General features: G+C 45.1%; 1 protein-coding gene across 2 annotated transcripts; it reads right to left on the minus strand.

Moving 5' to 3' along the window:
- Positions 1 to 499: 499 nt before the first annotated feature.
- CAPRIN1 (cell cycle associated protein 1) lies at positions 500 to 10399 on the minus strand. Of its 2 annotated transcripts, XM_053448592.1 has the most exons (19): positions 10204 to 10390; positions 9493 to 9630; positions 6796 to 6858; positions 6522 to 6608; positions 6101 to 6339; positions 5921 to 6003; positions 5252 to 5389; positions 5010 to 5062; positions 4620 to 4709; positions 4366 to 4524; positions 4172 to 4280; positions 3701 to 3753; positions 3429 to 3539; positions 3221 to 3334; positions 2935 to 3085; positions 2437 to 2628; positions 2073 to 2170; positions 1793 to 1856; positions 500 to 774 (listed from the first exon to the last, which is right to left on the minus strand). In XM_053448592.1, the coding sequence occupies exons 2-19, from the start codon at positions 9628 to 9630 to the stop codon at positions 710 to 712; spliced, it is 2007 nt and encodes a 668-aa protein (XP_053304567.1). In that variant the 5' UTR covers positions 10204 to 10390; the 3' UTR covers positions 500 to 709. The 2 variants fall into 2 exon arrangements, with proteins under 2 accessions (XP_053304567.1, XP_053304568.1); XM_053448593.1 differs by lacking the exon at positions 2073 to 2170 and having other exon boundaries at positions 10204 to 10399.
- Between the last annotated feature and the right edge of the window lie 6441 nt (positions 10400 to 16840).

Below are 16840 nucleotides of genomic sequence, written 5' to 3' on the forward strand. Positions count from 1 at the left end.
CGCACACAGTTACACGTAAAACTTCATGAACTTTTATTTGCCAGGATTACCATTCTTCTTTCACAGAGCGAGTATGATCCACGTACAGCAGTTTTGTTTTACCGTGGAGAAAAGAGTGGCAGCTACAGCCGTTTACAGCCTTGGGCAAGACGGTATATCCAATGACAAAGGGTAAAAGCAAATATTGGGAATAAAAAAAAAAAAAAAAAAAAAAAAAAATTTAGGTGCCCTTAGGCCAGACCCTAGGCAAGCAGTATTCAAACCTCACTGTACTGAAGTGGCTGCAGGTCTCTTCTTCCTGAAACTGATTCCCCTATTGTACATGAAATCAATGAATATCGGCAAGATGCTGCCCTCTCCCAAACAGCGCCAACTCTTGGTTTGATGGGAAGGTTTTTCACAGCCACTGTGCTTGGTTACCTATAGAGAAGTGCTTGAAAGCCCACCACATTCAGGGAAAGAGCCCCCACAATTTACACAAAATAAATCAGTACCACTCTTTCAAGACCAAGGAGGCACAGAGTTGCCACTGGCTCTTTACTGAAGCAGGAAGAACATGCAATACAGGAATTGTATTTTTTTTTGCATATCAGAGAACTGTAGACTCAAAAAACAAGAACAGGAAACTTAAGAACTAGTCCTCGGAATAAGATTTGCTGGCAGAACAGAGTAACGTCCAATAAAACACACCAGCCGGTGTCAGTGATGTCTAATTGACTTGTTGGCTGCCCATCTGTGACACCCCTCTAGTCTGTCTTGGTGGTCCTCCACGACCTAGAAAAGAAAATAAAAGGGAAGGAAGTGGACAAATTTAAAATATTCCATTCCTTTTTTTTTTTTTTTTCTTTACACTGCAGGTGCGCAGTAACATCACTATTTTTGCATCAAGCATATCGGTGGAGGTGAACCGGAATGCTTTATACCAAAAAACACCTGCCATTTGGCTTTTCCATAAATTAAGTAAATACAAGCTTGTGAATCCTTAAACACCGGCTTCACAGACCATTTTGGAGAAGAGTTCTGTTTGCACGGAGTAGCCTTGGATGACCGCAGACACCAAAATCCATTCCCATTCATGTTTTACCATAACACCAATAAAAGTCACAGCTCTCCGCGAATATGTAATCGCAACTTTCATGTTTAAGCTCACGGTAGCTTTAGACGAGTATCGCATCGCTCATAGGATCCTGCGTTACGTAGCGAATGCCGACTGAAAGCAGAGTTCAAGAAGAACAGACCACAAAAAAACTCCGCAACCAGCTGCAGTTGACTTTAAACACAACTTTATTGAAACTCAAGCAACGATTCACAAATTTTGGGAGTTTTGGGGTGGCTTTAGTATCAGTGGGAGAAACAATTTTTATTCAGTTTAGTTTGCAAATTTAAAATGAAGATACAGTTGTCCCATCTGGGGTGGAAAAAGAAAAAAAAAAAAAAAAAAGGCAGCGACGTAGTAAAGTTTAAAAGAAAAATAAATTAAACTTCAAGTTTTCAGGAGAGATTCTGTGGTTAAAAAACAAACAAAAAATAACCTAGCAAAAAGATTTCCAGCCAGCTTTTAGAACTGCTGCCCGGATGTTAAAACTGATCATTTACAAATTATATGAAAGCAGTAAATTTCACCCGGCAGAAGCGAAATGAGTTACTGCTCCAAAATGTAGGAGACCTGGGGAGATTGAGTGGCTGACGTGATCTAGTCATGTTATGGGGTGGGGGGTAAAAAGTTCCATCTACTTCTCAGGCCTGCACCTCCTGTTGCAGCGGAGTTACGAATGCATCGCTTGAGCATTACCTCGAGGGGCTCCCCTAGGACCTCCCTGCCCGGCACCACGTTTAAAATTTTGTTGATATCCGTCCTGGGAAGGAAAGTGAAAATCAGATTACGACCAAACCAAGTCTGCCAAAAAGCTCAAGACTTAAAGGCATCATTTAATGTCATGTAGTATAGAGGGTACACACAAGATACAAGTCAAATGTTTAGCTTGGGACGTCACAAACGGAACCATTAGGTAGACATGGCCAATCGCAAAACGGGATAAATGCTATTAAATGCATCAGATTACTGTCCTCACCCTTTGGTAGTTTGTATAGTCGCGGGCAGCATTGAACTGCGGCTGTGTGTATCCGCTATTTGGAGTGTTAGAGAAGGTGGGGCGGTAATCATATCCTCCTGGGATAGATAAAAAAAAATTAGCAGTGCTAGATATGGAGATTTTTCCTCACATTTCATGTAAATTCAATCAGGTCCTAAAGCAAAGCCATCCAAGTCAGATCTGCCATGATATTCACCTACACTCATTTTAACATACCAAGTGCACAGAGTCTGCACTCTGCAGTATAAAGAGTTTATACGTAACTGGCATTTATCTGAAGTTAAAAACATGACAAGTTATACATCTATACGGGGTTCAGTGAGCCATGGTCTGAGAAAGTTACCTCTGAAGCCATTGGACGGCCCTCTATAGCCATTAATCAATCCCCGGTTGCCACGCTGTCCTCCGCGAGTCATCCCTCGGTTGTTGTAGAAAGGTTGGTTGTTCCGAGGAAAGCCAGTGTTCTGCTGCGTAGGCTGCTGGTGGCTGGCGGCTTGGTGGGGCTGCTCTGAGGCGGCATGGTAAGTGTTTACCACTGGGAACAAAATATAAATATATAAAATGTACGCACATTATACACACTTCTATAGAAGCCTGCAGGACAAAACATGAATCTGATGGATCTGGTACTGGCTTTCCTGGAGTAGATTTCAGATTCTGTCTTCAGTAACACAAGGGTATAGAACTCAGAAGCACATTAACACTTTTGAGTTCCATAAATAGATTATGCACTCGTATAAGACTCAACGTTAAGTTCTAAATTAAGCAGGTTTCAGGGTTGGTGTAAAACAGGTTTCTTTCCATAGACACTGTTCTCAGTTTGCTGCTTTAAAAAAGGTACCTGTTTGAAGCTGCTCTTGTTGAAGATCTGATTGTTCCACTTGGTGCTGCTGGCCAGGGAACGTTGGGCTATAACTGGCCTGGTATTGGGGCTGTTGCTTCAGCGTGTCTGGCTCATTCACAGGAGGAACGGGTGCGTTCATATTGAAAACCTAGGGAGTATATAAGGATTTCATTAGGAGCCATAACACTGGCATTGGTTACTCCATATAATTTGAGACATTAAAACAATGTAGATTTTACCAGTCCCAAGAAGTAAACAGCAGGCATACTCTGGATTTACTCACAGTTTGCATGGACTGGAATGGAGCAGCATTAACATTGATCCCGCTGCTGGGAAGAGGCTTGGACCCGGTCTGGAACACTTGGGGCTGGGAAGCAACGGGAAGGGACGAGGAGGTCTGTATCAGATGAGGATTAAGAAGCAGGTTAGTACCGATTACTGCCAGACCCAAAACTGATCTAGCTGTCACTCCAGCAACAAAAAAAACCCACCTGGATCTGCTCCATGGATTCCTTCTGGGGTCTCTGCTCATTGGGATGAGAAGGCTGATAGATCTGTGGAGAGCTGCTATAGCCTTCAGTTGTTGAAGATACCAGTGCAACCTTTAAAATTAAGTTAGTTAGTATCAAGGAACATCTTGCATTAAAGCTTCTAAAACAGGGTTTCTGAAAGACAGGAACCTCAGCCGACCAGCTCTTAATATATTTATACAGACGCTGCATTTATGGCTGCCAAAAAGCATCTTTGGCACATGTCAACTTACTTGTGATGAATCCGCAACTTGGCTGGGTTGGGATAGCCTTGGCTCAGAATGGACTGCAAAAAGAGGTTTAGAGAACTTGACTTAACTGAAATCACTCATATTGCAAACATCATACAAGTTTCTTCTGGAAGCTGAAGTTACTGGTGTCTAGCCAAGTTCGAAATATATCGGTTTTTAATGCTATGTCCCACATGCATAGCAGTACGTAGTACACAGCGCTCTCCTGTATTGAGAGTTACATAAGTTGTGGGTAAAATTCTCTCCCAAGTCCATTTATCTTAAACTGCGGAAATCACCCCAATGACCAGTTCTAAGATATGAAAGGTACATTTTACCTGCCATTCCCTGAAATGGTTCTAAATGAGAGACTTTTACTAGAACTACTACAGGGGAAGATTTGGGCATTTAACACAAAAAGCTAAAGTGTTAAATCCAGCACGGAGAGGCCACAATGACTGTCTTGGATCTTACCAGGCTGGCACACCATCTGGGGGAGCTCCATACTTTGAGCTGGGTTCATGGGCTGAGCAGATACAATGGCTGGGTCAATCGCTTGGCTGTCAAACTCCAACATAGAGTCCTGTCAAAGCAGATGACATGACTGAGCAGCTCTATAATTATATACGATGCAGTACAGAACCCACAAGAACACAGGATTCACTTACCTGCATGAAGTTGTACGGACCCTGCATTTGGGCGATCAGATCCTGAACTCTCTGCCGCTGCACAATGGGATCAGGAGGGACTTGAGTGATTGGGTTTAGTGTATGGGGTTCAGGAACAGGCGGGGATGCTGCTTGTTGCTGCTGGAGTGAGTTTACAACCTGCAGGAGAACAAAATGCGATTAGACACCTGAAGATCCCCTGCAGACCACAACATGCCCCAGAGAGAAAGAGGGGGTCCAAAATGAAGTCGTACCTCAACAGTTTCTACTGTCCACTCGTCTACTTGCTCCTTCTCACTGCTACTGCTGAACTGGGTCTCGGCCATGAACTGCCTGTTCACAAACTGCAACACAAAAGAGATTAGCCTGCGTGATCCCAAGGCAGCTATACGCGTCTGCCATGCACACTTCCCCCCAAACCACCTTTGCGGCACAAGGGCCACCATCATTGTACCTCAGTGCATCACTGAGCACTCAATGCAAGTCAGGAGCAATGGAAAGTTAACGTGGGGAAATACTCCCCAAGTGACATAAGAGCTGTCACAGTTCCAGACACTTTCAGAGAAGAAACGCAGCGTCAGCATTCCAGGTAATGAGACGGATGCATAACTAGCCCCAAGCTGCGGACCAACACAAGGTCTTACCTCTGTAGACTCCACTTCGCTAGGCTCAGTGTATTCTTCCACTGCTTCGGTTTCTAGTAAATAATGGCGACAGAATTCAGCTCTCACATCATACAGTTACGTCCCTCCGGCTGTGTTTCTACACACCCTTTATTCTAATGTGTTAAGAACATTTAGAAGTCTTCCCACGGTATAAGCATCACATTAAAAGTATTGTACAAAGCTGTAAAAAAAGGGCATGGATCGGAACAAGAAGACCTTACCAAGCTCGGGTGTGGGTTCTTCCACAGGTGGCGCTGTGGGTGGTTCTTCCTCCTCACACAGACCGTTCTGGTGGTTCTGGGTGCTGTCAAAATAGCTGCTCTGAAGGACACGTTCCAGGGTTTCCCGAAGTGCTTTGTCTATTTTCAGCAGGGGGGGAGTTGGAGAGAAGTGTAAATATTACTGAATGCACCCATTTGTGCATTTTAAAGCCATTAAAAGGGTGAGCTTTTTTTTTTTTTCTTTAAAAAGCCACAGATCAGAAAATCCTTCAGTGGGACCCTCAGTTTCTGTGCCATGCCTTGGATGTTGGTGCTTTGTGAATAAGAATCTGTATGTTCAGTATTGTAACTTTTACAGTATTTACATAGGGAATGTTTACAATGACAGTCGTAATGAAGTACTGGTTTTGCAGCTGCTTTCTAGAAAGTGGGCGCTCAGTGCATCAGCAGGAATATTGCTGAGGGAGCGGGACGTGTCCAGACTACTGCTGACTAAGGATCTGCCAGAAAACGCGTCCCTGCCAAATAAAGCAAGCGGGCATTGAGCAGGTGTCATGTTATAACACTGACCACGCACGGCGTACGTCTCCGGAGGCAACGCTGATCACGGTGCATTTATCAGGACAGATTGGCCATACCTAAGCGCATGGACAGAGATCCGCAACTTACATGTGGTTCCGCAGACAGGCTTGTCTTTCCCTTCCAGCACATCCCAGAGGTGAATGGAGGCCTGTTCATACTGTTCAGACAGTCTGTATAGAGGAGACAAACATTAGCTTGTGGCGATTAACACAGCCTCATTAATCTGTCATGTTTGACGTTCTCTATCGCACGTGTCTGTGTGTTTACCTGACGGATGGGTCACGATCAGGTTCCACCAGCTTGTAAAACTCATCCAGGACGGCCAGCTCCTCGTCGGACATCACCGGTATGCCATTCACCCCCTGCTTCAGGTCGTTCCTGACCTCCTCGTCACCCAGTTTGTCGAGGACAAACTGCAACTCAAGAACGGTTTTCAAGCGCCTTTGTTCTGCTTCTTCACGCACGAGTTGCTCACGACGCGCTGCCTTCTTTATTGACTTCTGAATCTGGAACAGAGAAGTTTCTTATTCGACAACCAGATCATAAATGCAGAAGCTTCAATCAGCCAACCCGCAGCTGTGATTGTATCAACATAATATGTATAGGCTAGCTCAATGTATAGATCAAGCTTTGTACTAAGTAATGAGTCCCCATTCTTTGTATCAATAATCACATCTCTTCTACTTACATCCTGACCCAGCGCCATGAAACTTCTCTGCAGCTCCCGAGCGAACTCCATGTTTGTTACAACTTCCTGGTATTTTGACACGGCATCCTAATCAGGAAAATATTAGTCAGCGCAGAAGGTGAGCTACATACATACATACAATAGCATGTTCTAAAATTTCCCCAAATGAAGCCATGAAGGGGGTATTACAAAGCAGACAGAGCCCTCTGGTGCAGTAACCCCTTTTACATTTAATTTCCAGTGTGTTGTGTAAATTGCTTTTATAAAAACTTACCAATTGGTCCTGATTCAGCCTCTCTCCCTTGTTCATTCGGTCCTGGTAATCATCCAGTTTGCCCTGAAATCAAAGATATCCATCAGTATATGAAGGGATACATAATATTCACACACATTACCAGCTAAAGCTTTAGGGTCACTGAGCTGTTCCCATGAAAAAGGACATTTTTGGCTGTAACAATTGCAAAAGGGTTTCTAACCATCGATTAGCCTATTAAACTAAGAGTTTGGGTCAGCGAATGCAACGTGTCATTGGCGCACAGGAGTGATGGGAGTGATAAAGGGCCACGGGAGTCAAAGGGCCACAGGAGTCAAAGGGCCACAGGAGTCAAAGGGCCACAGGAGTCAAAGGGCCACAGGAGTCACTGGGCCACAGGAGTCAAAGGGCCACTGGACCACAGGAGTCAAAGGGCCACTGGACCACAGGAGTCAAAGGGCCACTGGACCACAGGAGTGATTTGTGATCCATTTCATGTTTTAAATGACAGAATGCTTTTCTTTCAAACACAAGGACATTTCTAAGTGACAAAGATTTGAATGTTAGCGTGTAACACTTCCCCACATATATCTATTTAAGGTGAATCTTTTAAAAGCTACACACCGGGCCATCATATAGACTTTAACGCTTCTTTAAATTAACTGATCAGACAAAAGCCCTGAGAATAAGTAGTGATTTTTTTTTTAAAGCTCCGGAGAGTGAACCTACTATCTAGACATACACAGCATATCAGTTTATCTCATTAGGTTTAATCTACAGAAGGCTTCTATGGGTCTGTGAATTCTATATAATCTTTAATCAGGGTACAGGGGGCTACCAAACAAAGCAGACAGTTGAGTTTGTTTCCTCTTAAGTAAACGTTAAATGTGGAACGCAGAGATCAGCGAGTGAGAAGTGGCGTTTAGTTAAGGTCGGAAATCCTCTATAAGGTGGATTCACTTAGTCCCAGATCAACCCTAACATGCAGCCCAAACACTGCTGCAGACAAAGGTGAAGCAATGAGCGGAACATTCCGTTGGTTTCCATGGTAACTGCCCTCTATACATATGGCCCCGTGTGTCCCTTTAACCGAGCTCCCTGCGCCGCGATGGGGCCGTTAGATCGGTCGGGCTCGGTTATGATGCGGGGATCTTTCCATCTCCCTCCGCCCTTTCCTCTCGGGCAGCAGAGCTCCGCAGGCCGGATACCCTGCCTCCCGCCCCCCCACTCCGGCACAGGGAGACGCCATGTTGGCCGCGGCCTAGCCCATGTGCGACATCCTGGGACTGGAGTCAGACAATGGGGCCGGGGACCCCGCGCGCCCAAGCGGCGGCCTAGCTGTGTGCAGGGCCCTCCCAGACTGCGAATATCGAGTACCCGAGGCGGGATCTGGAGAATAGCGGTCGGGGAGCCGCTGCGTGCGCGGTTTACCGGAGCCATGAGAGGGAAGGGATTTCGGGGGGCAGCCCAACAATGAGGCCCACAGCCTGCCATGCTGATGGGGTATCGGGTATCACCCCCACCGCTACAGAGTAGTAGAGGGCAGCTGGAAGAGGGCACATGATCCCGGAAGATTGTAACGGGGCAGTACACGGGGGTGGGGGGGCGCGCAGTACACCTGTCTGCAAGCCGCCTAACCACATACAAGACCGATGCCGCCTCCCACACCAGCAATAACACCTTATTCCGCATAAAACCAGTCAGAATATACACCCCACAGAGCAATAACCCACGCGTGGGGTCATCTCTGGGTCACATTCTTTTATTAGCCACCAATTCTTTAGTAAACATTCTTTATTCTGCTTCCAGCAGCAGCATTAGAGAGACCAAGAAGTGGTCCCATCAGTGTCTGTGGGGGCCACCGCCGCTCCCGCGCCGTTCAGCCACTTTCACTTCCTGTTAAGGTTTGTTTCCGTACATAGAGCCGCAGCAGCAAGCAGATCGGCCCCTTTCTGTCCAACACGAAAGCAACGGTGCCAGCGAACAAACGTTACTGGGGCTCCAGAAACCGGCAGGCGGGTCAGAGCGGCACAAAGACAGCCTCCAGAATGCCTTAGCCCTTTAAAGTTCGCTTCTTGGTAAAGCTGCCGTTTCTGCCTAAATCTGTGAATTAGACTGTTAGCTCACAAGAGCAGAACCCTCTTCTCCTGCCGTACGTCTGTTAACGATTTAAGTTGTCTTATTTACTTTTCCCGTTGGAACCGCGCTACTGAGCCTGCCGGCGCTATATAAACATACAACGCTTAACGCTCCCAAAGAGTAAGTCCTCTGGGGGCAATCGTCCCACTTTGGGGAAACTACAAACCCCCACAGAGCCAGTTTGTGGTATTTGTAGCAGCTGGAAGGATGCGCTCCGTCCAGACACCCCGCTCTCCGAGCACGAATGTTACGGAAATATCCAAGAGATCGTCAGATTCCACGTTTAGCTTGTACTATTTGTCTCCTTAAGAATCTTGAAAGTAAATAGAAATAAAGCTTTTCCTCTTTAGAGACCCCGACCTCTGCCACAGAAGGAGCCGGTTACAGGGTCTCCATGTTCCTTTATACCTTAACAGCCCAGGAAGTGGCTAGTGTCAGATCAGCCAACTCCTGGGGATGGCAACACTAACAACCCCAGCACAAGCCCACATACAAAGCCACCCACTGGCCGCAGCGGCCCCCAGCACCTCCTACGTCTACATTGCATAGTAGGATGTCACACAATAGAAGCCCCCAGACCTTTTTCTTTTCCAGGTTGCGGATCTTCTTATCGATGACTACCAGGATCTGTTTCATGGCCTCACTCTGGATGTTTCCGGTACCAGGCGCTGCATCGCTGGGGCCCGGAACAGCCTTGGTGCTGGTGGCTGAGGGCATCTGAAAGGAAGAAATACATGTAGTGAGCAGAGCTGGGAGCCATAATATAAATTATATTTTATTCTCATACAGGAGATGACTACATAAAAGGAAAGCTGTGAATATATAATATATTTGCACACACCTATATAAGGAACACCGTTATGGCGATGCTTACGATGGTTAATATAAAAATTAAGAACATGACCTACACAGAAATAGTGTTGTACAGTTGGGATAAAGTTATATATAACACATGGCTACAATAGCCATAAACACAACCTATAGATAGAAAATATACATGTAAATCCATGTAAAGCAAATAATAGCCTACATTAAATAAATAATAAAAAAAAGACAATGCGGACTGCGTTACACTCACGGGCGCTCAGTTACGGTAACCGGAAAAGGGCCTCCCAACTGCTCCCGTTACAATAAACCCTCCATCCACCATTTGTAACCCCCCCCCTCATCTTAACAGGTGGGCTGTGCACGCCTCCATTTACGGCCGACCCGGTAACGTAAACCAACACCGCCCCCCCCCCGCCCGGTAACGGATTCGCCAACCCCCCCATTCGCAAATGGTATCCGCACCTTCCAGGATCACCGCGGTGTGTTAGTCACGGGGCCTGACTGCTGGGCACAGAGTGAGGTTTCGTGTGAGAGAGAGGAGTCACCACCCCGCCGCTGCCGCCTCACCGAGCTAATGAGGCCGAGACACAGGAAGCGGAGGGATTTACACGGCCGGGGACCTGGTTTGTGGCTGTCCGCTGCAGTGCCTGGGGAGAATCCAAAACCCGTCTGCGTAAAGCCACAGCTTAGTGGAGCAACACCGCCTCCGCAACAGAGCTGCGCCCGCGCGCGAGGATTTTCCTTTTGTAGGGAATTCGCGGGCAGATGAAAGAGAATTGGGGTCCTTCCGGCGCGCGGGGCAGCTGCAACGGACAATAAGGAGACAGCGGGAGTGCTTTAGGACCCTGCGGAAGGGAGTGGGTTACAGCTGCCTGCGGAGGCTGTCTAAGTGAATGCCTGAGCAGGGAGGCGCAGGGGGCTGTCCATGCGGGCGTCTGCGGGTGTCAGATAACGATCGGCAGAAAACCAAACATAGAGTATTTGTTATTAGCGGCAGAGTCTGAACTTGCACTAGGGCTGATTTTATTGCGGGCGCTCTTCCCTTCCCCAGTGCAACCTTTCACTTTCATTTCTCTGAAACTGAACCACTTTAACGCGGAACAGCCTCCCAGCGGAGGCGGTAGAGGCTAATACAGTGAGGGAATTTAAACACGCGTGGGTTTAGATGCTTATTAAAATTAACCATTTATTTTGCACTGTAATAAAACTAAAGACATTTATGGAGAGCAGCTGATTATAAATGGGAAAGATCGCGATCTGATGAAATAGGCCTCGTGATCGCAGAGTCTATATTTATTCACCTGCGTTCAAGAATTGCCACGATCTCGAGGAATGAACGCCGTCTTGCCGCTGGCCTCATAGTCTGTGGAGAGGCTGCGATGCCAGCATGCATTACCAGCACCTGACATCATACCTGAATCCCTTCATAACTTTATAGATCGCTGTCCTTAACCCCGAAAATGTTCAGGGGGCTCCTAACGAAAAGAGGGACCGGGGGGGCGATTAAAATTGTCCGCTTTAAGGCCAGCAGCTGATTAATGACGTACATGAAGCCGCTGGCCGCATGTATCCAGCCGGTGACCGCGGAATCATCATTTGCCTGGTATGCCTGTTGTATGACTCCCAACTGTCCGGCATTGCGCAGGGCAGTCCTGATTTTGCCGGCTGTGTCCCGCTGAGCTCTACCTCTGTCCTGCTTTTCGGGACCGGCATAGAGCTCAGCAGGATTCGGGACGGTCCCTGATTTCTTTCTCCGGTGTCTGGTAGAATGCATACTGCGGATGACCCCGATTGGCCAGCCGTAGTTGTCGGAGGTATTCCATTGGCCCGTCCAGGCCTCCTCGTTTGACATTCTGGTTAGCTTTAGTTTATAATAGTAGTCGAGCTTCACCGGCGTACCGGGGGAACCTACCTGGTGAAGCGCCGCTTCTCTGGGTCACTAAGGGGAAACAACAGGGGGCGCAGTTGGGAGATGCCCTGCTCCCCGCATTGGTGGGACGGTCCACCAACTTCAGCGGGACTTCCTAGCCGCATCCTGCATGTGGGGCTCCAGGTAGCCGGAGCCAGAAAGTTCCCGGGTATATTAACCAGTCGTTATCCCAATATGATGCTATCCGGGGGCTTCTGTCTGCTCTGTTCCCCCGACACCCATTCCTTCCCATGTACTCTGCATGTGCCTCCTCCACGTCACCCCCTCTACAATCATCCAAGTGATCCCCCTAACCCCTTAGTAGATTGTAAGCCTACAAGAACAGAGTCCTCCTCGCCTCCATCAGTATGCCTTAACCTGTGATAATCAAATTGTATCAAGTCAATTTTAATATTATTGTTTATTTCGCAATCCCCTGCTGAACGGCGCTACGGAATCGGCCAGCACTCAATGAGTTAAATGTAATTTTATGCGCTGGAATAACTTTACATGGACTTTTTATGTCTGCTGCCCCCAAAGAACATTTTTTCAATAGCCTGATTTTTTAAAAAAAATGTTAGCATCAATTAATAAGTTGAATGAATTCAATTACCCGGAAAAAATAAAAAAAACCCAATTAATAATAAAAAATAATCCATGGCTAAAAAGTAGCATTGCGGCTGATGACAAACGTTTAACCGTTTCTTCACTAGGTGGCGTTTTGCACTTTTCTTTCAATGCGTTTCTCAGCAGAAGCCGAAATCCAGTTGAATTCAAATGCGACCTTCGTAAATTCTTTAAAATAAATGGGAATCTTAACGTAGAAATATCATCCCACCGTTATATGATACGGGCGATAAGAAAGCCGGGGCAAATCAATCAGACCAATATATCGCTTAGCAGTAAAATATACCAAATAAAAGTAAACTTTACAATAAACGTAAACGTTCAAAAGTCTAAAAAGTATAAAACAAACAAACAACTTTTTGTGAAGTTCCTGTAAAGAATGAGACGGCAGGACGTTGAACTAGAGCACAAAACGCAACAAAGGGCTGGCGTAGTATTGTGTTTATTAAATCGGTTTAAGCCCCCGTGCCATAATGGGCTACTTACACCAAGCGTTGAATACGCAGAATATATTAATGTAATAAAATAAAATTAAATATTAAAGAATTTATTTAAATGAAATATAATATTTTAATTAAATATATTAATTTAAAAAAAATGCAATTAAATAGATTAATTTAATAAAATGTAATTAAATATATCAATGTAAATAAATATAATGAAAAATATTAATTTCATAAAGTTTAATTTAATATATTAATTTAATTAAATATATTTAATTTAAATAAACTCTTTAAATTAAAATGAGGTCCGCGAGGGGGGAGTCCTCACTGAGTAAACAAATCCGACGCGTTTCGCGGGTTGCTGCAGCAACGGAACTGGCTGCTTTTGTAGTTCAACGTCGAAAGCCTTTTAAAGGAACAGTATAACTTAACACAATTATAGCCCATAACAATAATATATATATATATATATATATATATATATATAATAAAACCGTAATAATAATTATAGTGATATGATATGGGAGGTATGCGTGTGCCCAACATGTATCACGCTAAGGCATCACGTGGGAAGTCTCATGGTTCACTCAATTCTAATCGTATCCGAGCATCCCAGTTGGTGCTTTTTCTTATTGCTATATAACGGCTGAAATCCCTGCTTGAATACAGGTGACTTAATACAGAATTTCTTTACCAGGTGACCAATCATGGTTTTCATAAGTAAAGTTAGAAGGACCTTCCAGTTGGAGACTCTCGTGGTCAGCTTATTATAAAGTTCCCAAGTACGGTAATCTGCTGACATCTAACAAATGATCCCTTAAATAACAATGAAGTGCATGGTTGTTATTGTATGCCTATACATATGGCTACCTATACATTCGCTATCATTTTGGTTGGTACAATTAAATGATGTAGACAGTACTCTTAAGCTAGAGGGGCAAAGGGTTAAAAGTAACATCAGGGAATATGGCTTTACTGAAAGGGTAGTGGGTGCATGAAATAGCCTCCCAGCAGAAGTGGTAGATGTTAATACATTGAAGGCGTTTAAGCAAGCATGGGATAGGCATAAGGCTAAGCTAGATATAAGATAAGGCCGGGGACTAACGGGTTTTTTAAATTAAATTGTGTAAATAAATTGCATTATTCTTCTTCGAAATGCCTTTGTCAGATAATAATAGGCCAAATAACGCTATTGTTGTAGGGGTTTGGATAAAGAAGTAGATGGCTAATAGATTGTAAGCTCACAAGGGCAGGATCCTCTTCTCCTTCTGTACCGTTGCGTCTTAATACGTGTTAATGTTATCATTAAGTTATTAATTTTTATTCTCCCCTGTAACAGCGCTACAGACTCTGCCGGCGCTATATGAATGCCAGTACAATGTAACGGGAAGGGGGCTTTACTTGATAGCTATTTGTGCAACTGGGAAAAGAATTCAGCTGAAAAATATTTTATTTCCACAAATTTATTTACAAACACAATTCTTGTAGTTTATAAACACATTATTGTTACTTTTAGGGCCGTAGAACCCTGCGATACCCTCATACCCAGCAGACATTCCGAGCTCCTAGAAAAGAGGGGCATCAGGGGAGGAAAAAAGGGGCATCAGGGGAGACATTTAGGAGATATGGAGTAAGGGAGCTAAGCTATTTGCTATTACTGTTCTTCTTTAATGAGTGACCCCCCCCCCCATGTTACCATCCCGGCTGCCTACGCGGTAACCCAATGGGGATTAACGTTAAACAGTCATTCTAGTTCAAATAGTTGTCTTATCTCCATAGCAACTGGTGGAATTGTTAACAGGCGCATTCCATTGGTCTCCATGGTCTACGATTCAGACTTTCCACCAGAATTCTATCTTATATATAACCCGTATTATCAGGAGTGCTAATAATATCTTATCCCTGGCTTAAGGGAGCCCCCCGGGTAAGATACCATACGGCCAACTGCCCCCCCCCATAGTGCCTAAAAAGGTAAAACTCAATAACCTTCATTAGAATTGTTTTTTTTACCGTGGAGCGCCCCCCCCCCTTTAGAGGTTCATTTTGAAGATCAAAATACGGGCAACTAATTCACACCAAAAAGAAGCATTGGAGTTCCCTGGTGAGTGTTTCTGGATCCGTGTGGTTATTGCAACTTTTCCCGTTATCGCGAATTATTGCTGTTTGTCCTGAGTTATCAGAAACCCCCAGGCTGAATAGTCCGGGCTGCGCGGTTTTGTTTGGCAAATACAGGAAGCAGTTTACATGACTACGTGGTGCTCTGGTTCCCCCGTCTCTCTGAAATGGTATTATTGTAAAGGGATAATACTGATTACGGGCCGTCCCTGTGGATGGACTTGTCTTTGATGACTGACTCATTTCCTTCGCCTGCAAAACCTCATTTTTCGATATGACTCCTGAGAGCCGGCACACCCTGTGCATCCACGGGGGGTTCTACTGCAAGAACCGAACACTAGGACACCAAAGCTCCCATGCCCCTCTTTTGGACCCAAATCCCTCTGCCCCACTTTCCTCCCTGATGCCCCTCTTTTCCTCCCTGATGCCCCTCTTTTCTTCCCTGATGCCCCTTTTTCCTCCCTGATGCCCCTCTTTTCTTCCCTGATGCCCCTCTTTCCTCCCTGATGCCCCTCTTTCCTCCCTGATGCCCCTCTTTTCTTCCCTGATGTCCCTCTTTCCTCCCTGATGCCCCTCTTTTCTTCCCTGATGTCCCTCTTTCCTACCTTGATGTCCATCTTGACCCGGCAATCTCAGGGTCAAACCCGGAGAGTTCCCAGGTATGCTGATGTCCCTCTTTCCTCCTAAAACATCTTGATGATAGCTAACAAAACTTCTCAATTTTGTTAATTCGTATGAATGTCCGAAAACGAGAAGACACCCTCCAATAAAACAAAAGAAAACAAAGCATTTCAATGTCTCCCAACCTTCTCCACCAGTTGCTTCTGTATCGCCGTCTTGCCTCTTCTAGTTCTTCTGTCTTCTTTCTTGGCCCGCTTCTCCCTGCTATCCGCTCCGTGAACCTGGCCTCCCGGAGCGCCTCCACAAAAGGACACCCTATAAGTACAAGATAAGCCAGAGAAACATAGAAGAACCACCCAACCCATCTAATCGCCCATTTTTCCCTGCTGAAAAACTCAAACCTTAATAATTTCTTGGTCTCGTCTTAGATTCAGGAGCAGTATGTCTATCCCATTCAATCCCTTCACTGTATTAGCATCTACTACTTCCGCTGGGAGGCTGATCCACTTACCTACCACCTTCTAAGTAAACAAAAAACTTCCTTAAATGACATCAAATCCTCCGACGTTCTTGTTTTCGATTATGACCTCTTGTTCTAAGATTTCTCCTCCATTTAAATGTTTTGTATTATTGGATAATTAATAATAAATCCATTCTGCAATCCACCAAGTATTGTTCTTCTTCCAAGAATAATAACAATAAAAATAACAGCGGGGCAATTAGTGAACTTGGGCCACTTGATGTCTGGACATGTGATCAGACTGGACGTTTGACCTTGTGATCCCTGAGCTTGAGGCAAAATAATATTTATGGAATGAGGCAGGAAGCTGTAGAGATATCGGAGCTTCAAGAGGAGCCAGAGAGTAATCAAAGAATAGCAGATTACGGACTGTCCTGCAGGAAAAGGATGCTCGGACCTTTAAATGGCTATAAGTGGAATTAGAATGGTTTGGAGTCAATGTTCCAACAGAGAAAGATCCTCTCGCTTAACTCCAGTTTAATGGTTTTCTTTCACTTCTTCTTTTTAACTGTAGAAAGGGGGGGGTCACCTAGACATATTTCCTCATAGATAATTTGTTTATTAACGATTTCTGTCCAGCCGTTACTTTCAGTAGGAGAGGGAGCTTTGTAACACGTGGGGGGGGGCAGGTAGCCTACAGATGCTATATGAGGATTCCCATAAAATGCGCAGGGGATTTGTAGGTAGTCTCTAAGGGGGTGATGTTCTAGGTGTATAAAGGAGAGGTGGTAATTTATGGCTGATGGAGGCATGGAAAGTATTTTTAAAATACAAATTCCAGTGCTTTAACAATTACTAAAGTTTGCTGGAGTCAGGCATGGTGGCTGAAAATGAGCGCTGCATCTTCAGTAACCTTCAATGGTA

This window comes from Spea bombifrons, chromosome 10, assembly GCF_027358695.1.
Source record: "Spea bombifrons isolate aSpeBom1 chromosome 10, aSpeBom1.2.pri, whole genome shotgun sequence".
In the NCBI taxonomy this organism is placed as follows: Eukaryota; Metazoa; Chordata; class Amphibia; order Anura; family Pelobatidae; genus Spea; species Spea bombifrons.